Source organism: Merops nubicus, unplaced genomic scaffold (assembly GCF_000691845.1).
Source record: "Merops nubicus isolate BGI_N331 unplaced genomic scaffold, ASM69184v1 scaffold1107, whole genome shotgun sequence".
Lineage (NCBI taxonomy): Eukaryota > Metazoa > Chordata > Aves > Coraciiformes > Meropidae > Merops > Merops nubicus.
The window spans coordinates 1-26,461 of NW_008622088.1; the positions used below are offsets into that span (position 1 = coordinate 1).

The 26,461-nt window shown below is 42.8% G+C and overlaps 1 protein-coding gene across 1 annotated transcript in view; it reads left to right on the forward strand.

Annotated features, from left to right (window-relative positions):
• Nucleotides 1–243: 243 nt before the first annotated feature.
• Nucleotides 244–26,461, forward strand: part of PNPLA7 (patatin-like phospholipase domain containing 7) — a gene marked incomplete at its 3' end in the record, with an annotated part of 34,824 nt that continues 8,606 nt past the window's right edge. The window contains exons 1-14 of the mRNA XM_008944643.1: nt 244–276; nt 3,207–3,272; nt 3,737–3,824; nt 4,368–4,450; nt 7,698–7,786; nt 8,108–8,248; nt 9,614–9,773; nt 10,762–10,842; nt 15,299–15,427; nt 16,802–16,882; nt 17,293–17,437; nt 17,967–18,059; nt 22,733–22,833; nt 23,710–23,856. Coding sequence (XP_008942891.1) covers nt 244–276; nt 3,207–3,272; nt 3,737–3,824; nt 4,368–4,450; nt 7,698–7,786; nt 8,108–8,248; nt 9,614–9,773; nt 10,762–10,842; nt 15,299–15,427; nt 16,802–16,882; nt 17,293–17,437; nt 17,967–18,059; nt 22,733–22,833; nt 23,710–23,856 — 1,437 coding nt within the window. The remainder of the gene's footprint in view (nt 277–3,206; nt 3,273–3,736; nt 3,825–4,367; nt 4,451–7,697; nt 7,787–8,107; nt 8,249–9,613; nt 9,774–10,761; nt 10,843–15,298; nt 15,428–16,801; nt 16,883–17,292; nt 17,438–17,966; nt 18,060–22,732; nt 22,834–23,709; nt 23,857–26,461) is intronic.

Sequence of the window (26,461 nt, forward strand, 5' to 3'; positions counted from 1 at the left end):
GAGCCCCAGCCCCGCCGTGCCCGTCCCGGCCTTTCCTTCCAGACTTCCCTCGTTGGCTGCTCGGCACCGAGAAGAAGGGGCAAGGAAGTTAAAAAAGCCCAGCCCCAAACCTGTTCGGTTCGAGCTGGGCTGGGGGAGCGGCGCTGGGGGGAAAGGCTTCAGATGAGTGACTGTCACCCTTTTCTAACTTGCTCTTTTCTTTTCCTTTTTTTTTTAACTTTTGCTCCTGTTCTAGCCCCCGACATGGGTGAAGAAAGCAACAGCACCAGCCTGGAGGTACCTTGTGCTTTGCTGCTCCTCTTGGGTGTTGTTATTTCCTCGTTGCTGTTTCCCAGAGCTGAAAGCTGCTGTAACGAGTTCAGTGACGTTTGGGTGATGCCTTTAGGTGCAGCACCTTTGCTTTGAAAGAACCTTTCCTGATAAGAGTTTTATCCTTTCAAGAATGCCAAGAGTGCTCCTGAGTTTGTCTGTACCTGTGTTATATTTTTTTAAAATTCTTTTTCACTGCAAGCCACTCACAATCTTTTTCATACTCTAAGCTGTTAGCAGAATGACTCAATTTAAGATGTTTTGCTTCACAAGTGCCTTCTTAGCCTACAGATGGATGAACTGCAGCATTCTCTGGCTGCCAGCTCTTCTTGAGTTTGTGCTTTCAACCCTGGAGGGCTTCAAAAAATGTGTGGACATGGTTTAGTGCTCATGGTAGTGTTGGGTTGGTGGCTAGACTTGATGATCTCAGAGGTCTTCTCCAACCTTCATGATTCTAGATGATAAATACAAGCCCCAGTCCAGCAAGGCACGTGGTGCTCTCACAGTGCTGAGGGCCAAGGCCCACGCAGGAGATAGCTCCTTGCAGAGCTAAAAAGCCCATAACAACCTCCTCATACATGGGTCACAAATATTTTGTGGAAATCCAGTGTCTGTGGTCAAAACCTGGGCGTGTGGAGCTGGGTGCTTATCATCAGCAGGGCAGCCTGGTGCTTGCCTGGGTTGATCCTGCCTGGTTTGGGGCCTCCCTTTGGGTGCTGCTGGGTGCTGCTGCTGTCCCTGGGTGGGCCCTGCCTGGCTGGCTGTGGCTGTGTTGAGTTGTTCAGCTGCCAGCACAGCTGCTCCCTCTGTGCTGGGAGCTCTGGGGGAGTGTCAGTTATGCAGCTGTATGGGGTTTTTTGTTCATTACTTTTCATTCTAATGAAATCTCACCATCCCTGGAGAAAGCAGGCGTGTGCTGGTGGTGCTGATCTGACCATTGGTATGTCCCTGCTCCCTCAGGCTTGTGCCACGTCCGTTTTGTGCCTGAGGATTTTTTTGAGGCTAAGGCAAAATTTCTTCCTTGAATTTTTAGGCTATTGAGTAACGACAGGACTGGGGGGAATGGGGCAAAGCTGGCAGTGGGCAGATTCAGGCTGGATGTGAGGAAGAAGGTCTTCCCCATGAGAGTGGTGAGACCCTGGCATGGGTTGCCCAGGGAGGGGGTTGAGGCCCCATCCCTGGGGGTTTTAAGGCCAGGCTGGAGGCGGCTCTGGGCAGCCTGATCTCGTGGGAGGTGTCCCTGCTCATGGCAGAGGGGTTGGGACTGGGGGATCCTTGTGGTCCCTTCCAGCCCTGACAGATTCTGATCTGTTTGAGCAGAGGACTTTAGAGCCCTAATGGCTCAATGGTTGAACTTGATGATCTTGGAGGTCCCTTCCAACCTAAAGGATTCTATGATTCTAATTTCTGTGCTGGGTGGCCCCTCAGAGAGGTCCTGCAGGCTTGGGCTGAAGGGAGAGCCCCTCAGAACTGCTGTGACCTCAGACCCCTCTCAGAGGCTGTCACATAACTCACTGTCTGTACAACTGCAGCCTGGCTCCTGCTTTTCTGGGGGGATTAGCTGTGCTTGAAAAGACACCCCACCAAGTCTGGGTGGGGAGCGTTGTGTGTTCACTGCTCCTCGTGAGAAACCCTGCAAGAATCTCTCTGTTCTCCTTGGAGGTCTGATTTCCTTCTTTCCCTCCTTGCTTCCCTGTGTTGAGGCACGAGGGCTTGGTCTGTGCACGTCTGGTTTGTTCTCCTGCTCATGGATTTCTTCTCCTCATGTAGCAGCAATGTGACTGGCAGTTGGCAACAACTATTTCTGATGTTATTTGAGATTGTCCTGGCCTAGATAGTATCTGAACTGTGTGTGTCCCTGACACTGTCAAGGGGAAATAATGAAGTGACCACACAGATTTCTACCAGTAGACTCTTTGTTTTTACCAGAATATGTTGTATTTGTTGCTAACAAATTTTCAACTTCTTTGTTTTCTTTTTTTTTTCCAATTTCCTGTGACTTTCCACTAATAATAGGCTGATAATAATAGTGATAGAGTTGTTTGGCTCCTGTTGGGATGGTAAGTTCTCTATGTGACCTTAAGAAGACAAACTGAAGATTGGGACCCACTGGAGTTCACTGGTCAGGCAGGAATTTTATTTGCATTGTAGGACTGGACAAATTCCTCCAGAGACTAATTTAGTAACTCTTGAGGTGCATTTCATTTTTCTCTTGGTGGCAAAGCTCAATTCTGAGGGCATCCAGATCTGGATCTGAGGGCAGAAACTGAGACCAGAACTGCCTGTAGGACTTTAGATTCTGGTACTTGTAAGGGTCAGGACTTATAGAGGGACATATCCTAAATCCTTGTACTCAAGTTGTTTCCTACTCGTTCCTAATATTTGGGTTGCTTTTTCCCCCCTTGTTGTGGTAAGTTTTGAGCTGTGGTAAGTTTCTGAGACTCCTTAAACAGCCACTTTTTTTCCTGTATGACAATAGTCAGCCCAGGTCCAAGGCAGTACCCGTGAGGTTACAGCTTCTCCCCATGTGCATAGTTTTCTTTTTATGATGAATTTAATCTGCTGTTTTATGACTTTTCTCAGTCTCATAAAATCCTTTACATTCAATTCTCATCCTTGTTGCTCTGAATAACAAAGACTCATGAAAAAATGCATCCCCTCACTGTCTGACCCTCTCCTAGGAGTATTTAGGAATGTGTTGAACCTCCACCAATGCAGAACTCCACTCATGACCCCTCTCCACTGAACGTCTAGTGTTTGCAAAGTGGGCTGTGATTGAAAGATGTTGGAGGACACGCCCAAGTTGGGTTGTTCATGCCAGACTAGGCATCAGGATGTTTTCTTGGAGGCTTTTTGCCATTCATAGGAAAATAATTTCACCTTCCTTTTGGTGCTAGGCTGTGTTGCCAGTGAGTGGAACGCGAATTCTTCAGTTTGTGGAAGACAGAATACAGACCACCATGGTAATGTAGAGCTTGAATCAGCTGGATGAAAGATGCTCTGTGTGTGTGTGTGAATAAGCTTTAATCAGCTGGAGGAAAGATTGTGTGTGTGTGTGAATAGTGTGTAGCTGCTCCTGAGCTCTAGGAGCTCTGCTAAATGACAAAGTCTGAGTGTTAGTTTCTTTGCTGTTGCTGTGCATGAGGCAAGAGTTAATCCCTGTTACCACATCCCACATTCAGGAGTTGAGCAGCTCACAGACCCTTAGGGGGGGAAAATGCTGCATGTTTTCTGTGTGAGTGAGGCACTGATGTAGTTTAAAGCCTTCTGCACGTGTGATATTTTAATTAAAAATTAAGTATTTATGAATGTACTTGGCTTTTAGACATTTTACTGAGCTAAGAGTTCTTCAGCTGTCCAAAAAATACTTAGGGACTTTTACAGTTAAAAATTATTAACTTCTTTCTCCAATAAATTCCTCTCCCAGCTGACAGGAATTGCAATTGGAGCTGCAGTCGCATTGCTACTTATAGCAATTATTGTGTTTGTCCTTTACAGAAGAATGAAACAATCCAGTAAGTACTCAGGAACTATGTATATTTTCAAACCAATTCTCTTAGCTATCTTCAGTATTTTTGTGGTAATATGTGGTAGATTCTATGCCAGTTCATAATGGTTGCTTGCTGGGAAGGTGGTGGCTCTTGCAGGGAGACAGGTTTAAGAGGATGAAGGACTTGTGGTGATTTACTTAGCCAGAATTCACACAGGATTACCATAGAATTCACAACTGTTCACTGAGAAACAGGTGAATTAGGGGTTTCCTTTGTGAGATTAGAATTACCTGAGCCTCTTATCTGTTTAGAGAGCCTTTTTATCCCCTCTGCTGATCAGGCAGAGCCTCAAGCCAGCTCTTCTCCAGCCTGGCTTGGCTCTCCAGAGTTGGATAATGAGACACCTTGGGTTGGTTTAAATCCCAAACGCTGGCCACAGGAGCTTGCTGCTTAGCAGCCAGGAGCCACAGCTCTTGTGGAAGCAGCAAAAGTGCCAAGCTGTGCCCAGGTTTCTTTCCTTGGCACAGAGCTGCAGCTGGTCTCTGAGGGGCTGTGTCTCTGTTCCAGGCCAGCTCCAGCCACACGTGCCTCAGTACCGGTTCCGCAAGAGGGACAAGGTGATGTTCTACGGGAGGAAGATCATGAGAAAGGTACAGGCACTGGGCAGGGTGGGGGGGAGAAAAGAGTAAAATCCAGTTTGGGAGATGGTGTGAACTTTGCAGTACTTCATTTGCTTAGCCTGGCCCAGGGCCTTCAGCTTATAAAATGTCCCTGGTGCTCTGGGGATGTGTCAGAACTCCTGGGATTCTGCCTGCGTTGCTGGTGGGACAGCTGTAGCTTCTCTTCCTGACCAAACCTGACCTCTTCCAAGCATATCTGCAGACAAGGAGAGTAGTCATAAATCAATGAATATCTGTCTCCTGTGTGGAGTTGATGATGGTTTGAATATCTGTAGAATCATAGAATGGTTTGGGTTGGAAAGGATCTTAAAGATCATCTAGTTCCAACCCCACTGCCATAGGCAGAGACACTGCTCAAAGCTCCATCCAACCTGGTCTTGAACACATCCAGTGTTGAGACATCTGCACCCTCCCTGGGCAACCTGCTCCAGTGTCTCAGCACCATCACTGTGAAGAACTTTTTCCTTGCATCCAGTCTAAGTCTGCCCCCTTCCAGTTTGAAGCCATCGCCCCTTGTCCTGTCACTACAAGCCCTTGTAAAAACTCCCTCCCCAGGTTTCTTGTAGGCCTCCTGCAGGTACTGCAAGGCCACGGTAGGGTCTCCCCAGGCTGAACAACCCCAACTCTCTCAGCCTGTCCTTGCAGCAGGGGGGTTGCAGCCCTCACATCATCTTCGTGGCCTCCTCTGGACCCACTCCAACAGGTCCATGTCCTTCTTGTTTTGGGGGCTCTAGAGCTGGATGCAGTATTCCAGGCGGGGTCTCAGGGGAGCAGAGCAGAGGGGGAGAATCACCTCCCTCGACCTGCTGGCCACAGTTCTTCTGATGCAGCCCAGGTTATAATTGGCTTTCTGGGCTGAAATAATCTGTCTTTCTCAGTATTTAGGATTATATTCCAGATATTCAGTGCCTATATTCAGGATTGACCTTTTCAGATTAGGACTTCCAGTGCTGCCATTGTGTTCAAAGCTGACACTTTCCTGTGTGAGTCTCTCTGCAGAGCAAATACTGGAATTCACCTTTCTGCAGAGCACTTAGGCACTTCAGCATAGGAGCCCTGCTTTTGTTGTATTCAGCTGCAAATAACACTTGTCAGACTGTCTCATTGGAGACTTCAAGAGGGGTTTGTCCCAAGATTGACCTTTTTGTCTTGGATTGTCACAAGGAATACCACCCGTGCCCCTGCGTTCCTGTCCTGATGTTGTTCCTGGCCTATTACTCTGAAAGGTCTCCTCAAGAATTTTCCATCAGTCAGGAGCCTGTTTCTGCATCTGATTAAATCATTCAGGGCTTTGGCTACTTGTTGGATATTTACTTACTTTTTTTTTTGGCTTGTTTTTGTCTTGTTTGTTTTCTATTTTTATTTTTGCAAGTGGCTTTTATTGGGAAACTGCAACAAGAAGGCTTGAGGAAATGAAGACAGATGTCTCCTTTAATAGAATAGGTTGGTCATAGTAGGTGTGCTCAGTGTTCAGCACTGATTGCTTGGGTTTCAGTTGTCTGAGGAGATTAATCTTGTTTTTCTCCTCAAAACACATTCTCCCCTGGAAGTTAGTGTATGCACAGTGTGAGATTTTATTTTGTTTTTCCCTGACTGACAGTACCAGCAAGGTCAGAAGAACTCATCTTTTCAGAGGTGTCCCAAGTGGTGCTGTCAGCACAGAGATTTTGTGTTTTGAGCTTGTGCAATGTGTCCTGGATGTCGAGGTCACTTCCTTATTCAACACTTCCCAGTCCAGAATTTATGTAGCAGCTTCTTGGCCCTCCGTGCACAGTTTTGGTGTAATGATGCTGTTGATAAAACCTGCCTTTGGAAAGCTGCCTCATAGTCAGGTGGGGACTCTGACCCCTTTTCAGGGTAGCAAATGTTTATTGCTTGCTTCTAGTCACTTGTGGAGTGGATGATGGTGGGTGCAAATGGTTAGTGAAGGAGAAGGGCTCTTTAATGCTGACTGTGGCAGGTGCTCCCTGCCCTCTGAGCTGTGGAGTCAGAGCCAGGGTGTGGGTGTGGGGGATTCCCTCACCCAGGAGAGCTGCCAGGCAGGAGTGGGACTGGCCCCTTTTGAGCCTCAAGGCTGAGAGGGTCCTGCTCAATATCTGCTCCAGTGCACTGAAACCCAGCCTGTCTAGAAAAACAAGGTGCAGGTGCCCCTGCTGTGTCAGTCACTGCTGTGAGGACATCTCCTCTTGCAGCCCGTGGCAGTCACCTACCTCATGCACTGCAAACCTTCCCCGAGGGGAACTCAAACACTGGGCCTGGGGCACTGCATTGGTTTTAATCCTCAGTGCTGGAGCTCTGTTTTATTGTGGGAGGAGGAGATTACTCCCTGAACCTTTACACAGAACGTGGCCAAAACAGCCCTCAGTGAAGGAAGTTGTGTGTGTTGCCAGCAACTTCATCATTTTAATATTTTTAACACAACTGTTTATGTAGCACACATAAGGAGAGAACATTTAGAATTCCACAGGGCAAAATCATTCCAGGTAGGTTTTATTTTGGGGTTTTAGACTTTGCTTTTTGCATCTATTCCTTAATAAGACATAGAATATTACAAGCTGACTGCTGTTGACACTGCTTTGTGAGTTCTTGATAAAATACCAGATTTTACTTTAATTCAGAGGTGTTATTTTTTTTTTTAAAGATTTCTTTTGTGAGAGAAACTTTTTTCTCAGAGTTGAATCCCAGGAGAAAGTGGAGAACTAGGAACGTTTTGAAAGCAGCTGATGAAGTGTTTCCTTGGTCGTGCAGTTGTTGCACTTCTCCAGGAGGTGGCCCTTAGTACCTGTGAGAAGGGAGCCAAAGCCTCCTGCCTGTCTGTGGTGCTGGTTTGTCAGCAGCTCAAAAAGGATCCAGACCCTTGGTTTGTCAGCATCCCAAACTGCCCCAGGAGGGCAGGAGCTTCAGATGTTACAGTCTGCCTGATGTGGAGTGTTCCTGAGCTGGACAGCTGAGGGGTTTTCCACTCTACCATGTGTTACTACTGTAGGAGTTGTGTATTAAAGTTGAGGTTTGCTCCACTTGCTTTCTAGAAAGAAAGTGATGCTGGGGTAGGGGTTGCTCCAGTCCTCCAGGGTCTCTACAGAAGTGCTTCACACTGCCTGTGTTCTAGTGACTTGGTGGATCAATGTGAACCCTTGTAGGGCTGGCACCAGTGGGCTGGATTTTTGGTTTGTTTGAGGTTTTAGTAAATGTTTCTGTTTTCATTGCTTCCTCCTAGGTTAGAACTCTTCCAAACTCCCTGGTTGGGAACCCTGTGCCTCGCCAAAGGATGCGGAAGCGGGCAAAGGTTTTATCTCTGGCTAAAAGGTACTTGGGAAGGGGAAAATTCACATTGTTGAGGCCTATTTGGTGGGGGTTTTGTTTGCAGTGGGAACTCCTCCCTAGCAGAGCCCTGTTCTGTAGCTGCTGGGTTTTCACAGTCCTGCCAGCCATACATCAGCGTGGTGTTTTGCTAGGGAGTTTGCTGGCTCTGGTCTTGCTGAAGGAGGATGGAATGCTGCTGTTTTATCTCACTGATAGTGGGTGACTTGGCATGGGGTGCATTTGGTACTGCAGCCAACCTGGTGTCAGCACAGACAAGGCAAAGGAGACTCCCTGAACCTCCCAACTTGTGTTTTCCTTTTGTAGGATTCTGCGTATTAAAAAGGAATGTCCAACTCTGCAGCCAAAAGAACCACCTCCCTCTCTGCTGGAGGCAGATCTGACTGAATTTGATGTGAAGAACTCTCATTTGCCATCAGAAGTGCTATACATGCTTAAAAATGTTAGGTAATGTTAAATGGAAAGATAAGTTTGGGGTTTTGGTGGATGTTCAAGTGATGTAAATGTTTGGTAGCTTGTTTCAGGTCTGAGGTTTTTATCCCTGCATGATCTGAGCCATTAGGCAGTTGACTGAAAACTCATCTAAGCATGAGGGGAGCATAAATGACTTCTGATTTTCTAGAAATATTAAGAAAATAGTTCAGTGGGTGGTGTTTTTTTTTTTTTTTTTTTTTAAATAAAATAAGAAGAGGGGGGAAAAAAAGAACATAGATAGTTGGCCTAAATTTGAAGGAAGTGATAAGAAAGCTATTCAAACATGAACAGATTTCTGTTTGTCTGGTTATAGTCTAAAGGGAATTTTCAAAACACCCTATTTTTTTGTACATAAGAACATCATAATTGGTAAATGTTAATTGGATACCATATGGGCAACTCTCTAAACTGCAGAATTTTTTACTTGTCTGGCTAAAAAGGTTGCAAATGGAATCTGAGTCAACTTAATCCTCACAGTTTGAGAAGAAGGGATGGTCTTTGTGCAGGTTCAGCAAGGGGTTAAATTTGCTGCTACAGCAAAGAGGATGAGATATTTTTTTAATCTGTAATTTAGGTTTTGTTTGTGTTCATTTTTCTCCCAATTATGATCTAGTTTAGTCCTGAAGGTCACAGATATCTAATAACACTGCTGTTTAAGTCTTCTAAACTTTCTGCTGTGGAATTACAATCTCCTATGACTCACTGATGTTGCAGTAGAGTTGGATTAATTGATCCTGTTAAATGTGAGCTCCTGGAGGTATGTGGAGGGCTCTTTTGGTGCTGGGCACAGAACAATCAGGTTTAAGGCACATTTCTGTCTGCCTGGTAGTGACTGACTAGTTTCAGTGTTGGAGGAGCCCAGTTGCACATTACCTGCAGGAGATGGAATGCTGCAGATGACAGGAATCCTTTACTTTCTTTTCTGTATTTCTCATGTGTTGTGGCTAAGTGGACAGAGCAGCTGTACTAAAAGGGGAAGCTCTATAGGGTAACTGTCCTCATGAAGCACATGAATCTTGCAGGTTTTTATATTTCTTCCCCTTCAAAACCGTGCTGCTACTTGCTTGAAGACTGGATGTCTTCAGGATCTGAGCCTGCTGACATTGCTCAGAGTGCAACTCAGAGAGGAACTCCAGCACTTGCAGTTTTCAGCATTTCCCAGTACTCTTACACTCCTCTCTTGGGGCATTCTGCTGCTCCTGCCATGCTGTGGACTGCTGCCAACAACTGCCTCTGGGGTTCCTCTGCGAGCCGTGCCTGGGGGCTTTGCTACTTTAAGAAGGATTTTCCAAGGGCAATGATGATTTCAGGGTTCCCTTTGCATTTTCTCCCCTGCAGGGTCCTTGGGCACTTTGAGAAGCCTCTTTTCCTGGAGCTCTGCAAGCACATGTTTTTTGTGCAGCTGCATGAAGGGGAGTACATCTTCCGCCCTGGGCAGCTGGACAACAGCATCTACGTTGTGCAGGATGGCAAGCTGGAAGTCTGCATTCAAGAAAGTGTAAGAATAAACTCTGGTTCTTCAGATCAATCTGTTGGCATGAATCATTAAGCATCGATTAAACTTAGACATTTGAATCATAGTGATTTAGGAGGGATTACTGCCAATCCTTCCACACTATGGTATTTATATAGATCAAGGTTTTTAGCTGTGATCCCCTGTGTCTTAGAGAGAAAGACAATGCTGATCAGGCAGTCTAAAATGGCCTCACATACTGTAGGTGCAGTTATTGAGGGAGGGCAGGGTGCAGGACAGGCTCTGCATAGCCTTGGAAACATTCTTTTGGCTGGTAGTTCTATAAAATAGGTGTACAGAGCAGGAGAGGCCAAGTACACTTCATAACATTCTAGTGTGGTAGTGGGCAGGTCTGCCTGGGAAGTGGAAGGTTCAGATCACACTTGGGTAAACAGGGAAAAGAAAAGATGGATTCTTTTACAGGTGGATCTGAAAATGTTGAGCCCCTGTGATCCCTTCTACCAATTTTGCTTTTCCCTTTTTTCTTGATTGAGCTCTTCAGTTTAGCTTTAACATGTGAACAGTTTTGTGATGGCTGAAAATGCAGGGAGTTGTGTTTGTAAATGATCCCATATTTGCTGATTTCTGTGTATTTTTTCATTTTGATCATCTTTGTTTTGTACTACCTCTTGACAAGTCATCCCTTGCTAAGGGAGCTAATTCTGTCTCAGAGTGAAGGAAGCTTTCTTTTAACTGGCTCTTCCATAGCAAAGACAAGCAGGTCACATTTCCTCCTTGACAAAACTGGCTTTTAATTTATCACTATTAGAATGGTGGTTTAAAACTTTGGTGGTTTGAATTAGCACATTTCCATCACAGCAGGGAGAAAACATCCAAGTTATAATGGAGGACCATTTCTTTTAGGGCCGCTCAGAGTATCTGGGAGAATGAGGGCAAGTTAAGCTTTTGGAAATGCTCAATATATGCCAAATACACATCTGGGAACCTGCAATAATCTGTTCTACACTTGCAGGATGGAACAGAGGTGGTTGTGAAGGAGGTGCTGGCAGGAGACAGCGTCCACAGCCTTCTCAGCATTCTTGATGTTATCACAGTAAGTTCTTGAACGTGCAGGTGTTCTGCAGTGCTGCTCTGTCACTGAGCCTGTTGGAGGAAGTAGACTCTGAATACCAGGAAAGAATCAGACTGGAAAATGTTTCTTTGACCAATTCTTTTCCTCCTCCCAAGCCTTCAGAGCTGTAAACTTAGCTCTGTGATGTGTAAGTCAGTGTGGTGAAATGTAGATGCTTGACACCATAAGGCTGTTTCTGATCAGCATTAGGATTTGAATTATTCTTTTCTGGGTGGAAGATTGAGGTGTGGCTTGATTTGCTCAAGGTCACACAGCAGTCAGGAGGAGGATGACCAGGTTAGGGTCCAGAAGTCCTGGCTTTTACACTGTTTGATTTGTTAATGACTAAATTTATTTTTCTTTAGTCTAATGAAAAGAAACCTGACAGTTATTACTGTAATTATACTGTCAAACCAGTTGATGGATTTAATTTTTTCCTAATATGTTAATGCTGCTGGTGTCTGTCTGAAGGTTGTGCTCTTTGTCAAGTGACAGGAGGAGCTAAATGCTGGCTGCTTGTATTTATGGCACAAATGAGTGGTGTGGATTTTGTTTCAGTTGGAAATACAATGATGGTTCTGCTGAAATTGTCACAGTGCATCTGTTTAGGACTACCTAAATTGAAGGTGGTGAATCCATCGTGTTCAATAGTGTGCAAGCACTTAAATGCTTGCTTGAAGGATTTTGATAGTTGAGAGGATGCAGATAAGCTAATCAATAAGTTGCTCCTGTTTGACCTTGTCTCTCATTTCTCTTGTGTGACTGTCTCCTTTCATTAAAAGCTAGAGTTATTGTAAGTAGTTGTGATGATTCTATTAAGTGTCTTTTGCCACTTTCAGATGCAAGCTTTTATCTCTATATATAATTCCCAGAAAACCTATTGAAAGTGCTAAACAATATTTAAGCTTGGACACACTTCCTTCTATAGAAAGTAATAGCACAGTGAATAATTTGGGCTGTACAAATCTAGTTCTTGCTGTGAAATCCATATTAAATAGAAGATTTCAAGGTGTCTCTGCCCCTGTTTCTTCCATCACTAAATTTTCTTAATGACAATGTTGTGAAGAGCAGGAACATCCTATAGGAAGATGAATACTAGTCATGTTCTTTTCCTCTGTTCTTTTTGAATAAAGAAGAAAGCCTTCTGGTATAACAACAATGATTTGTGGTTTTGGGTTTTTAAAAGGTGGTTGCCATTCACTTTGTGGTGGGTTTGTGTTTTTCTTCTTGTTTGATCAGTGATTTCTTTAATTCTCATTTTATCACTTTTTAATTTTTGTGCATTAGTTGCATCACTGGTAAATCAGCACATAAAAATTACCAGAAGTGTGTGGAGAAGAGTTATCAGTGTGCAGAAGGGTATAGAACCAAAAAACTTGCCAATGTTTTTGCTGAAATAACTTGTTCTCATTTATATTTAAAGATAATTTCTCCCTTGCTTCCTAGCTTTGTGAAATGGTTGTCTTATGTCTGTTTTTCCATGTCCTTATGCTCCTTGCTGGCTGTAAGTATGGGAGTAGCATGAAAATGGGCAAGGGGAGAGAAATAAACATTTATCAAAATAGAGGGGACTTCTCAGTGGCATTAGTGAATGAGTCTTAGAACTTCTGCAGTTACCATAACCTTAAATTCACTGTACCACCAAACACTTGGATCCAACATGAAGAAGGAATGTCCTCGGGGAGGATTTGAGCTGTCTGAGCTGAATTTGTGATTCCTTTGAATGATTTTAGTTACACATGGCATCAGGCTGGTCCCCCACTGAGCTGAGAGGTGCTCAAGAAAGGTGAGGTTGGTGCAAGAAGTGGTGACTTCTTGGTGTTCTCTTGCAATTCTCCAACTTAGAAAATTGAAAAGTCCCCTTAGACCTACCAAATACAGAGGTACCAGCTATGACATAAGGGATCTGTTCTGTATTTCACTTATTTTGAGAACAGGTAAATGCTGCTTTTTCAAAATTCAAAGGAGAAACTTGGAACTTTTGAATCCAAGTAGATGCTAGATAGTAGCTCCAAGAAAGCATCCTTTCCTGGTGTTCTGGAACAATTCTGTGTTGTAGTTAATCTCATTCTGAGTGGTTACTGCCTTGGATACTAAAGAAGTCTCTGAACTGAACCTTGTACTGGGAGTTGGAGCAATGCCAGTGTGATGTGGAGGAAGGTAAAATCCAAGCAATGGGAGAAGATGCCAGATTTTTGGGTGCAAAAAGGGAGTTACCTCACCAGGTGGGAGAATGTAAGGCACCCATGTCTCTTGCAGCAGATTTCTTAACCAAATTAATTTGGATTTGGCCATTAGCTGTCATCTGGATTCAACTACTGCTTCAGCTGTGATGTTTGTTACCTATGATATTTAATTGCTCCACAGCTCTTAGAACAAGATAGAATAGTTATCTGTGGTGAGAACAGAAAGTTCTCTGAGAGAGCCCCACTTCACTACTGATGGTAACATCACTATTCCTTGTGACCTCAGTGTGTGATTGTACCAGAGTGTAATTCACACACGGCGTTCTCCCTGTGCTGCTGATTGCATTGGCTTTGAGAGGAGTGACAATTACAGGAACTTCTCCTCTCTGGGCTCCTCTGACAGCTTTTAGCACATTCCCAACCAGTGAGGCATGGTGGTTGGCCCTTTTTAAAAGCAGGCTGCACTCATGCAGGGCTTTCAGAAAGGGAAAATTATATGCTGAAGAACTGGAGGGAATGGGCTGTTCTTTAGAGAAAAAGGCTGCTCCATCATTATCCATTATTATCCTAAAACTGATTTTCTGAGAGCCTGTCAGCACTGATCTGTCTTCAGACAAGCACTGTTCAGAAAAAAACCCAAACACTCCACTGGGGAGAGTGTAGACCCTATAAACATGGTCTGCTCTGTTTATCTTGTCCTCTGGAATAACTTTCAGAATGCTGTTAAGCTTAATGCTTATCCTTTGTCTGGTGGCTAAAGTTTTAATCTATTTCCTTAGTTTTTCACTGTGTATTTGGTGTGGAGATTGGTAGGAAATGCAGCTGATGGCCAGTAGAGCAATGGGTGTAAGTAAAAGCAGACTATATACAATTTCTTTTATGTTTGACTGTAGGAAAAATCCAAATGATTTCTTCATCTAAAGCCAGGCTTTAAACTGGCCTGTAAATGAGGAGTGTCACATTTATTTTGGGGTACAGCAAAAGCACAGAAATGATGTTAACTTCTTAATTAAAAGAAACTCCTGAAAGCTGAGGGTGCTTTGCATGGTAGGTCAAAGAGATGTTTAAAACTTGAAAATCAGAGCTATTAATATCATCCCCAGATTTTATAAAAAGGTCAGCTGAAGTTGGTGTAATTAAGAAATTGGTTCCGATTAATTTAATTTAATTTTAGAATCTGCTTCATCGTGACTTCCAGACCAGCAAGCAGACAGAGCTGCAGCTTTATTTTCCAGAGTGGTTATAGTTGTGCAGAATGTGTCTTGTTGGGTTTTGCTCTGTTCTTTAGGCAGAAATCCTCTTGCAGGGATGGTGTTGAGTTGTCTGATGCTCTGGAAGACTTGCAGGTTTTTTTGTTGGTGGTCAGCATTTAGCATTTGTGTGTTTAGTGTTTGGAAAAAATTGCCTTCTGCTACTAAAAAGGGAGGAAAGCCTCAGAAACTCTGCCATGACTGTTAAAGTAGAAACTCCATTTCTTCCTTAGCTCCTGCTCCGTGCCACCAAAGGACTCCTTTTGGCTTAGAAACACTCCATGTTTCATCTATTAGTAAAGGAATTAATGACTTATAGATATTCTTGGCAGCATTTACTAATGGGGTGTTGTTTGTATTTTTTTATCCAAGTGTTTGGCAATAGATTTTTATTAAAATTTGTTGTGATTGAAAGGGGGAAATCCTAAAGCAGAGGATTACCTTCCAGTGTAAAAAAACCTCTGTTCTACCTACTTACAGTTCTGTCTTTCATTGATTTGTTAATTCTTCATCTGTTCTTTGAGCAACTTGGGATGGTCTAGACCCAGTTTTAGCTCAAGTAAAAAGAAGTGGTTTGGCTTTGTCATTAAGGATTTTTTTTATACATATATTTACATGTATCTCTGTATCTTAGAACACAAGAAATCTGACTGTTTTTTCTTTTCTTACTCCATTATATATGTAATTACTATACAATTTCATTATATTATATTCTTGCTGATTGTGTGAGCCTGATTATTGTTGCAGCAAATGGCTTGGTCAGTCCAGATAATAAAATCAACAAAACCTCTTTTCTCTACAGTCTTGAAGAGCTGGAATTTGAAATGCCTCCAGAGCCTGGCTTTGTACTAGAACTGTAGCATAAATTCAAGGCGTTTTGTGGCTAGATGATGTCTGTCAAGCATATAGAGTATCAAACTTTAGGAAGAGTTGGGCCAGATAACTGTTGGATACTTGTTTGGGTTAGATAATGAACCCTGTGTCTCTGAAACTCTCTGTTAGGGTCACCCTGCTCCTTACAAAACGGTCTCAGCCCGAGCGGCCGTCCCGTCCACGATCCTGCGGCTCCCAGCCAGTGCCTTCCAGGATGTCTTCCAAAAATACCCCGAAACTCTGGTCAGAGTGGTGCAGGTGAGCTTTGTTATCAAACAGAATTGGGGAGTGGGGGGTGGTTGTAATTTCAGAGTCACAAGGAAGACGTGTTGAAGTTCAGCAAGCTCATTGTCCTTTTCAGCTGTGGAACTGTTCAGTGTAGCTTCTTTTCCAGACTTTGACTAATTCTGCTGCATGTCTTGCTCTAGAGCCCTAGATTTAATGATCTCAGCAATAATCACATGCAGGAAGAAATAATTAATGTATAGATACATACCTTGAATCAGTTTCTGCATGTGATAACCTCTCAGCCCAGCCTGACCTGCACTGTAAGCTCCTTGGTCCTGGTGGAGTGGAATGAGCTGACATGGGCTCTGTGTCATAGTTAGGCACCAACAAGGCTTCAAAACAGCTTGAAGCATGGAAAGGACTGTCACATATTCTGCAAAAGGACTGACATGCCCTCAGAAGCTGGTGATCGAGGGGTGATGCTTTGCAAAATTCACAAAACTCAAACTGATGTGTGGATTGTGTGGATTTCCACTTCAGAAGCAATTGTCAGCATCTGAGGAAAGAGTTGCACATTGTGTTGGGTTTAAGGTCCCTGTCCTGTGCTTTGCAGGAGCTTAAACAGCTCTGGGGGGAGCACTACAGGGTTGTCTGCATGCTGCAGGTGGAAGCTAGTGCAGGGACTGGTGTGTTAGTGATCCCAGTCTGGGGATGTTGCTGGGTGGTGCATTGTCCCACCAGTACTGGAGTGAAACGGGGACACGTGCTCAGGAGTCATTCTGCTCTGCCCTTTGGTTTTACTATCACTTCAAGTCTTTTTGTCCTTGCAAACTGTTCTGGTCTCTGGATGATTTATGAGTGACACATGAACCTGCTAATACTGATTGCTGAGGAGAACAGCTCATTATTCCCATTTAATTTGCTCTGTGAGAGCTGATAGAAAAGAAGGGAAGGCTTCAGAGTGGGAATGAGCTGCCAGGGCAGAGGAAGGTCAGGTGGCAGGGATGTCTTAGGCTTGTTTAGAGTGCTTGGAGAGCAGAAGCACAGGCTTTGTATTGGGAAAGCTGGAACAATTTTTCTAATGAGGAGGAATAAATGGAAACAAATGCTATTATTTCAAGGCTTGTTTATGGTCAATGTTTACAGAAAACAAAAAGCATTATTTAGTGTTGGGGAGTAAGACTCTGGATTCTTGTGCCATCAAATGGCTGTGAAATCTTTGGTTTATCACTTAATAAATTGAGGCAAAGATAGATTAAGCTGCTGGAAAGGAATTTCTTAGGGTACAGTCTGTATTTTATAAGGTGCCTTCAGGTATTCTGGCACACAACTGTGTCCAAATGCAAGAAAAGTGTGAGAGAAGGCTCAATCCATTCTGTTGCCTCTTTGATTTCCCATTTCTAGATCATCATGGTCAGGCTGCAGAGAGTGACCTTCCTTGCTTTGCACAACTACCTTGGTCTGACCACGGAGCTCTTCAGCTGTGTGAGTTGGGTTCATTTTCTCTGCTCTTCCCCTGCAGCCTGGCTGTGCCTTGGCACAGAAGGGTTTCCTTCTCTCAGAAGCTGTAAAGCAAATGTTACCTATTAATTTAATAAGGTGGTACTTGAGAAGTAAAGTACTTGTTATAACCAGCCCATAAAATCTCACCTGTGGTGATGCCTGGGGAACTGGGGAGGAAAGCTTGAATTTCACAAGTTTGAAGAAGTGCATGACTTCAGACTGCTGTCTGTGCACACACAGCAGTAGGTTTCAGCAGCCCTGACATGGGTGACTGGGTCACTTCTCCCTGTAACAGTTCCAAGGCTGATGTACCCTTGGTGGAAGAGGATCAGGTTAGGGAATACTTAAGCAACTTGTGTGTGGTTGATGTTTCCCTCTTCCCCTTCCTGCAGCAGAGCCAAGCCATCCCACTCATCTCTCTGACTAGTGTCACATCTGGAGGGAGTTCCAGCAAAGCAGTAAGAAGACAACTGTTTAATGCATCCGAGGAGGATCGTGGAGAGAAGTTTGAAAAAGCTGGGGAAGCAGTGGAGTTAGGTAATGCTTCTGGAGATGTGTGCTACTGGCTGTCCTTTGTGGTGGTCTTTAATTGTTGTACTGTTCATCAGAGGATTTTTGTTTGATTAGTTGGGGATTATCAATCAGTGTCAGGTCTGAAGTCTTTGGATAGTCCTTAGCTTTAACAGGAGATCATTCCTGTGTTGTTTATGATATTGAGGGGGAAAAGAAAGTGGCTCCTAATACTGACATCATAGGAGCAGCTGTGAAAATTCTGAACCCTGGATATGAGCAGAATTGCTGGTGTCAAAGTTGAAGTGTTAGTATGGAAGCTAAACCTAGGAAGACAAATTAAACTGAGTTTTGCCTCTGAACCTGAAAAAAAAAAATTCAATTGCATCACAAGTGGGAAGCAGGTTCACACAATCTTGAACGATGGTGTTTCAAAAACATTAACACAGCCTTTAATTTTAAAAGTTGATAGCAAGAGGTACTTGCTGTCAGTGAAATTTTTTTTTTATTTTTATCCTCTGTTTACATTCTTATAACTTTTGTTTCTGAATTTCAGACACACTGAAGGTTTCCAGCACAGAAACCTCTGAGCATGTTTTCAGAAGGAGCCTTTCCTCACCTCCCTGTGCAGGGTCTGCAGAGACTTCCAGTAAGTAGTACATATTTCCTACAGTTTTGCCATACACTGTATGCAATGATATGGAGGAAGACACATGCTCTTTGGAGCACTGGGTTAGATAATATCCCTGCTTATGTGAGATAATCATCTTGCAGCACTATCAGTTCCTAAATCATTTGTCAAAAAATGTATTTTCCAAAGTAACAAATGGACAATTATCTGAAAGAACATTCCTTTGCTGTCCTTAGCAGCAATGGGGAACATACAGTAATTTGGCTATTGAGATACGTGCAAATGAAGAGCTTTATTAATTGATATAACAGAAACAGAGTGAGTTGCATGAAAGATGATGGCACATCATCTGAAAAGATGACACACGATTCTTGCTTTGCTGATTGTCCCCAAGAGCACATTACATGGCTTGCTTGCTTGCTTTTAGAGGAATGTTTTTTGAGTGGGTAATGAAGGTGATTTATCATTGAATGCTCTGATGAGACATTTATGAGGCTGGGCTGTTCTGATGCTGCAGTATTCATTTTAGTGAACTTCAGTTGTCCCTGCTGTAAACATCTTCCTCTGAGCCAGCTGTTTAGGTCAGCTTTATGTTCAGGGTGGAGAAACTGGAACTTCTGGGGTGAATCACAGAAGGAAGGCATCTGTCTGTCATTAGTGGACTACCAAACAAACCATCTTGAGGTAGTTGAGAGGCCATGCTTTAGATATGAGTCACTATGGAGATACTGTTAATAGAGCAGGGATATAAAGTTTAATCAGTGGAATAAAGGTACCCTGGATACATTAGAAGATTGTGTATTGCTTACATTGATGACTAAGTGGCTTAGGAGATAAGAACATACTATGAGGAGTTAAAGGGTATGGAGACAAGCAGAAAGGAGGAAGGATAGGCTGAGGGAGCCCTTGGCATTGAGGCCTTCCCCCAGTGTAAGGTTTCTAACAGTTGCTGCTGTCCAGGTAAGTTGGTGGCATGTAGAGAAGAGTGGGGAGTTACTTCATTTTCAACAACAGAGCAGATTCACTTCCTCTTCAGTTTCTGCTCTGTAAATGTGCAATGCCCCAGCTACATTTTTTCATAGCTTCTGTGTGTCCAGAGGGCTGGATGTGGCAGAGAAGTAAGATTTTGGCTAGTGACAAGTAGGTCATCTTTCTGACTTGGGGAAACTAATTAAGGGAAAATATTGAACTGGCCCATGCATGACTTGGCTTTCTCTTCCCACGTGTTGTTTTGCACTATGCATTTTAAACTGTGCCAGCAGACTTGATGATGTGCTGAGTGAGATCTTGCTCACTCTGAGCAGAACCACTTGCCCCCAGGTAAATAAAGCAGCTCAGTGAGAGCTGCCTGTGCAGCCCTCTGACCCTTTCAGGTAGAGCCCATTATGAAGGATCTCTCTATACTTAACAAGGAGTATGTCTGTCCTTCCTTTCTCCTTTTGTGTGTCAGAAGAGTTATGTCAGGATGCACAGAGCGTAGCAGAGAGAGGAAAATTAATTTTTTCTGACAGAAGGAGTGTATCTAATTGGGTAATTAGGATTTGCCTCAGTTAATGGAGCTGATTGCTGTTCACGGCACTGAGGTTACAGTCCCTGTGTTCAGCTTGCACAGAAAGGATCTTGATGTCTGTAATGAAAAGATCAAAATCTTGCTTCAGATTCTGTTCAGTACGTTACTGTGTGTTCACACTCCATGGGAATATTCATTATGTTTAGCACTGATCCAGAGAAAAGAGAACTTGCTGTTATGAGAGTCATACAGGTGCTATTATCTCAGCATCTCTTTGATTTGCTTAGCTCATTAGAATTAACAAAAAACCACTAAAAATTACTTCAGGGAAAATATTTTTGCCTCAATTGTACCTGGGGTTGGAGTGTAATTTGTCCTGTTTTTTGTGTAGCTGTCTAACTTGAAACATGTCAGTTGTGTAGATGAGGAAATATGACCCAGCTGACTTAGGCCACTCTGGGTTTTAAGTGTATTAACCCTTTATGTGGAGAAAGATTATTATTTACATAAGTCATGTAGAGTCTCTGGGCTGGTGGACAGAAGAATTACACCTCCCAGGGGGGTTGGAATGGGATGATCTTTAAGGTCCCTTCCAACCCAAACTATTCCATGGTTCTATGATTGTAATTAGATGAATGAAATAAAACAAGAGGATCTTTTGTATGTGATAACTTACCAGTTATTGTGTCTGGAAGTAGTGTTCCCCACTTAACTTTTTAAAGATTAAATAGCAGTTCTTTCATTGCTTTGTTTGTTGAGGTTTTCTTAATTGAGAGTTAAGAGAAGCTGCTTCTTCAAAGCTGAAGCCATGACCCTACAGCATACGTGCAGGAGCACAGGACCCACCTGTGTTAGGTGGTCCAGGGAGCCAGGACTTGGGAGGAAAGGGAGCTGAAACACTGCCAGGGACTGCCTCAGCTGCCTGTGTTTGTGCATGAGTTCCATGCCAGCAGTGTGTGGGCTACCAGTGGGCACGTGTTCCTCAGGCAGGACTGCATGGCACTCGAGTTTCCCACTGCCTTCTGTGCTTTTGACTCAACGGGTCTAGTTAAAGCTCCTTCTGCTGTATCCTTTCTAACTCCAGTTTGGGCAACAAGACAGCTTAATTAATCACTGTGTGGGAAGCTTAACTTTACAACTGAGATGAAGACTTCTACTTTGAATAGAAGTCTAGCAGACATAAGCTTCCACTCTTGGAATGTCTCCTCTTTGTCCTCTCTCTGATTTTTTTTGAATATTCAGAGCTGTGTAGAGGATGCTTTTCATGCCTACATGCCTGTTATCAGATAGTTTAGGTTTAACCTGAGAAGTGTGTGTTTAGATTTAAGATGCACTTGGTGTATTGGGGCTAAGTAATTATGGTGACACTGTGATTTGTGGGGCAAGTTAATTGACAGGGAGTCAAATCAGCCCAGATGGAGTCCCATGCTGCTATTTCTACTACCCCAGCTTGTTTTCCTTGTATCTAATTTAGGGTCTTTAATGTTGCAGTGTGTATGAAATTAATCACAGCAACAGATTTCTTCTTTTTTTTTTTTGTGTTAAGTTTTGCTGATGACAATCTTTATGTCAGGATGTTGAGTTTTTGGTTTGGAGGCTGATCAATCAATGATGCTGTGACTCCAGTGGCAGATGTGGATTTACTACATGCAAAGATTTGTTCCTATTTGTAGATAACATGGAAAAGAGCACTCTGAGGTAGATGTGAATCTTGGGGACAGTAGGATTCTCTCCTTGTCCTAGTGAGGTGGACACAGGGTTAAGCTCTTCCAGAAAGAAAATAATTCCATTTTAAAATTTACATTTATAGACAGCTCCTCATGGGAGGCTAATGTTTTCATATGATCATGTGTCACAAGGGTGTAAATAGATAGGGCAGCTCCAAGTTTCCAAAAGCCAGTTTTCCATTTTACATTTACAGACAGCTCCTCATGGGAGGATAATATTTTCATATGATCATGTGGCACAAGGGTGTAAATAGATAGGGCAACTCCAAGTTTCCAAAAGCCAGTTTTCCAAAGATCAGGGCAGTCCTGGGCAAACTGCTCTGTGTGTGTGTGTGTGTGTGTGTGTGGAGAGCTGGGGGGGATGGAGGAGAAATTAGAATTAAAAGCTTGAGCCCTTTCAGAGTTTGTTAGGTAACAAAATTCAAGTCAGGAAAGGCAAGTGCTTTTCCTAAGGGCTTACACTATTTTAGAGCAGCAATTTGTGTTATAAAAAGCAGAAGTATAAGAACAATGTAGTAACAGAGGGAAAAAGGCATAAGGGAGAAAATTTAATCTTTTCTGAATAAAGTATGTTTTTGAACTATAATAGGCATAGAAATATGATAGAAATGGTTATGAGTTTATTTGTTCAAGGAAATTGCCATCTCTGCATGATTCTTTAACTCATCTGCAAATCCCCAGGCTGAGATGTGGGTATCCTGCCCAAGGGAATTAAATAGGAAGTGTTTTATCAGTTTTGTTTGTGGTATTGATTAGCTCAGATAAGTTCCTGGCAGGCAGATGGGACAGTCGAGGAGATGATATAATGAAGGTGTATGAAAATTGGGAAGTAAGCAACAGAAGTTGTTAATGACTTCAAATTCCTGGGTTAAGATGAGACTGTAAGGGAATTCCTCATGTATCTTTCAGCACATGGCATCCACTGAAAAATGGGACAAGTTATAGAAAAGATCTGAAACTCTTCTAGGCATTGGGGTGGATGCTTTCTATGGAGAAACTTTAAGAGGCTGCTGATCATAATAGTCTCTTGATATAGATCAGGTACAAAAAAAGTTTCCTTGGTTTGATGGTGAAAAGATTAATAAGAATTATTTCCTGAAAACAATGAGGAGAATTGATTTGGTGGTTTGCCTCTTCCTGATAATCTTCAGACCCAAATGATGCTTTAGTTTACCCCATAAGGATTATTCTAGCATGTACGAGAGTGGATGTGGGAATCTTGGGAGGCATTGTACACATGAGATGAGAAGTTTTAAAGTTCCAGTCAGATCTTCCAGGTGAAAGGGAACAAGGAAATAAATAGGAATGTGAGGATGCCACTTGCTATTTTATCCTCAGCTTCAGAAATGAAAAACCAAACACACAAACAGTTGTTCAGCTTCGTGTGCTATCTGCTATTTCTGAGAACCTGTAATAAAAGAGATGCTTGAAAGATTCTTTTCTATTGCTTGTAGATAGTTCCAGTGGTGCAAAGTCAGACATGGACATGGCCTATGAACGAGCCCGAGTGCACTTTGGCTCAGAGGACACTGCCAGCAGTCCTGTGGTGGGCAAGGTAAGTGCTCTGGTGGAGAGCCTGGCACTTTGCTTGCATTGTACTCCCTCAAGTCATTGCTCTTTCAGTAATTTGATTGTTTGCTCCCTTATTTTGAAATGTCCTTGTAACTCTGTGCAAGCTGTGAATTTGGTCTTCCTGTATTGGTGTGTTTTAAGAGTTGTTGCTGTAGGTTTTGGGGACTGTTCAGGCTTTTTAGTGGAGGTCTTGAAGCACTGTGGAGATTCCCATGGCAGTAATGGGAAAGCACTGCTGCAGCTTCCTGATTTTAGGTATTGCCTTCCTCTGACTCGTGAAGAGGATTATTTGGAAAGGTGAATTTGTCAGACTGCTTTGTCTGTGAGAACTATTTTACAGCAAGGGATACAGGCTTTAAGCCTGTATCAGCATGTGAACTTCCTGTAGCTTTTCAGTCATGAATTATAAATCTGTTTTTCTTTTTATGGTCTGCTTTTTATGAATACTAACCCAGAATTCGAGAGCACAAAAATGCTCTCGAATTATAAAACTAGAACCCAGAATCTGAAGAGAAACTGTGGCTCAGCCTGACCTGATAGACATTTTCTTTTCCTCCATTTTTGTGTAGAGTGTTGATGAGGTTTGAATTCTGTCAGGCTGACAGCTGCCCAGTTTCTGAGAAGTCTCTTGCTCTTGCCTTTCACAAGCTGTGATGAGTAACTTTGTTTGACTGGAGTGTCAGGAAAATGCGGCGATGATGAAGTTAGCAAGCTGGTGCTTCTTTGGAAACTTTGCTTTTGTTGTTTTGCAGGCTACCAGTTATGGTGGAGAGAGAACACAGATGATAGGGCAAGTTTTGTGCTGGGTAGGTGCCAGTTACAACATTTCAACCAATACTCATTTGTCTCTTCTTTGCAGTCAATACTAAAGAAGACTGTGACGGTGACAGAAACTCCTCTGGCTGTTTTCCACTACAGTGCTGTGCAGGATTCCTGCAATAACAAACAAGTTGATGCCATCGTTGAAGCAGCAAAGAAAGACCTTTCAACCTTGATGAAACTTGATGTAAGTTATTGCAGGAAGAAATGGCTTCAGTTTGGCTTTTCATCTCATTCTGCCAGGCACTAAAAAGTAAATTGTCTCCCTCGTAGACTGCAGGCTAGCTGGATGTTTTATTCTCTAGTCTGTTCCAGTTATTAGGGAGGCTGAAATAAATCTGCATTATTCTGCCTTTTGAAAAGGGTGTGCTGAAATGCTCTGCATGAATCTCTCCTCACTGTGTACAGACTTATCCCTGTGAGAAGTAAACGTGTGGTTTGTGCTGCTGTGTAGTTCCATGCTCTCAAAACAGTGTGAGGATGTTATGTGAAGGCACTCAGGTGGCTGCTGAATCTGTTAGTCCTGTTGGCATAGCATCCGAGGCCTCCTTTGGTTTTTGGAGCTGGATCTGTGTGTTTGGCCAGTGGCTCTTGGTGCATTTCACAGCCGAGTGACTCTGCCGTGCCCGTTCCAAGCTGAGTGTTTGGTGCCCTCACAGTCATTGTTGCTGAGCTCAGCCCCTGCTTACCACCTTTGTGTTGTAGGAGGGAATGAAAATGTTTGTTTTCATCATGCCTGTGATTCCAGCTGCTTTTCATTACAGAGCTGCATCTGCTCATGCAGCTACTCAATTTGGGAAAACTGTACAACTAAATCAGTGGCAGATATCCCAGATTTATTACAGCTTATATTTCAATGTATAATAGACATATTATTTTTCTATATATACATTTCAACAGATCAAAATATATATTTATATGCTTAAATATAGATATATAGAAAAAGTCTGTTGCTGCTGCCAGAGGCCTGGGCACAGCTGCTGCAGCTCCTCCTCTGCTTAAAGAGCTCCCATGTAATGACACGTGCTAGAACTGAAAAACTTTTCCTTTTGGGTTTTATCATTCCCTGCTGACTTCCAAATTACTCCCTTTGCAACAGCAAAATCATGGTCATGAGCCTTCAGCAGGGCTGGAGATGCTGCATTGTCAGTGATTTGATGGAGTGCAGTTCTGTCTGTTATGTTAATTTTAACTTATGTTAACTTTCAGCTGTTTCAGGCATTTGTATCCTCATGAAAAGCTAGGGACTATTTTAGGAGAAATTCTTGTTACAGATGGAGTAAAGTAGGACTGGGTGCTTTGATCTCAGATGCCACATGTGGCAAAAGTTTGTATCCAGCAGACAATTGATGTAATCCTTTTTAAACCTATCAGATCATGAGCAAAAATTCCAAGATCCCTGAAGCTACTAATTACAGCACCTTTTTTTTAATCTAGAGTAAATTCTCAGTAATTTACAAGTAAACAGATTAGAGTTGAAGTTAATTGGACCAGTATCCTTAAAATGCAGCATCTAATTGGCAGCATTTTTAACATGAAGATGTAAATAATAATGAAACCAGGTAGACTTTTCAAACTTCCATATTACAGCAACCCAGTTTTTCAGCAGCAAGCAACAATCTGATGGAATGGAGACAAATGCTAGAAATACCTTTTAAAGGTCAATATTAATTTTTTTCTATGCAGGATAGAAAAAGTAGCTTCTCATACAGGAAGTGGAAGAGAAATCTTATTGTATTTAAAATACTTCTGTCCAATGCTACTTAGAGGAAGAAAATTATTTCTGTAAGCACTTCTCTTAAAAAAATATTACCTGAGATCTTGTATTTCTTAGCTGGCTGGAGGCATTGTCAGTTGTCATTTTTCAGAGCAGCCAATCAGTGTGAATAAAATCAAGATGTTTTGGTGACAGATGGTGGTGATTTGTTGTTGTTATTGTTGTTGGGTTTTTTATGAGACTATATTAACTCCCCTCTCTCTTAATGTACTGTAGGAGAGAAGCAGTATCATTGCAAAAGACCTTGGGTATCTGACTTCAGAATTAAGATTTTCTTGTTTTTAAATAACTCAAAGTGCTTGAAACTCTGTCCTGAATGGTTTTCAATCTCATACAGCTTTTACATATTTTCAGCTTTCTCTGCAGTTGTGATGTGAGAGTTGAACAATGTCATGGGGCATATCTGCTGTGTCAGTTAGAAGGGAGTTTCCTTTGTTAAAAAATTATTTGTCCCAGTGAGTTATTGCTTCTGTTTATTGTTTAGAAGTGGTTGTGCTTTGACTTCTGCATCATAATCCTCTGCTAATTTATTGTCTATTGTAATAACATAATGAAAGAAACTTGCTGTGAAATGGATTTTGTTGGGTTAGCAACTTCCTTTCCTATAAGCTCGTGGCTGGAGGGGATCAGCCCAGAATCATTTATCCCAAACCCTGGCACTGCAGTGCTGAATTTGGGCTTGCTGGTCATGCCCTTTCAACAGAGGAGATATGAGACAAGGTGGATCTTGGCTGTGATCTTGGTTGCCAGCTCCTTCATTGGTTAATCAGAATAGTAAATACCACAGAACAGTAGGATTTCAAGGACTGCTTGGAGGTCATTCGGTCTCTTCTCATGCCCAAGGCAGATCAAATATTGCTAAGTCATTTCTGGCAGGTTTTTGACTAAGCTGTTCTTAAAGATCTCCAATGATGAGAACTTCACAGCTTTGTGTGCAATCTATTCCAATACTTAAGTAGTCTTAGGCATGAATAACACCTTTGCAACAATTTGTGTTAGAGCTGATGCAGCCAGA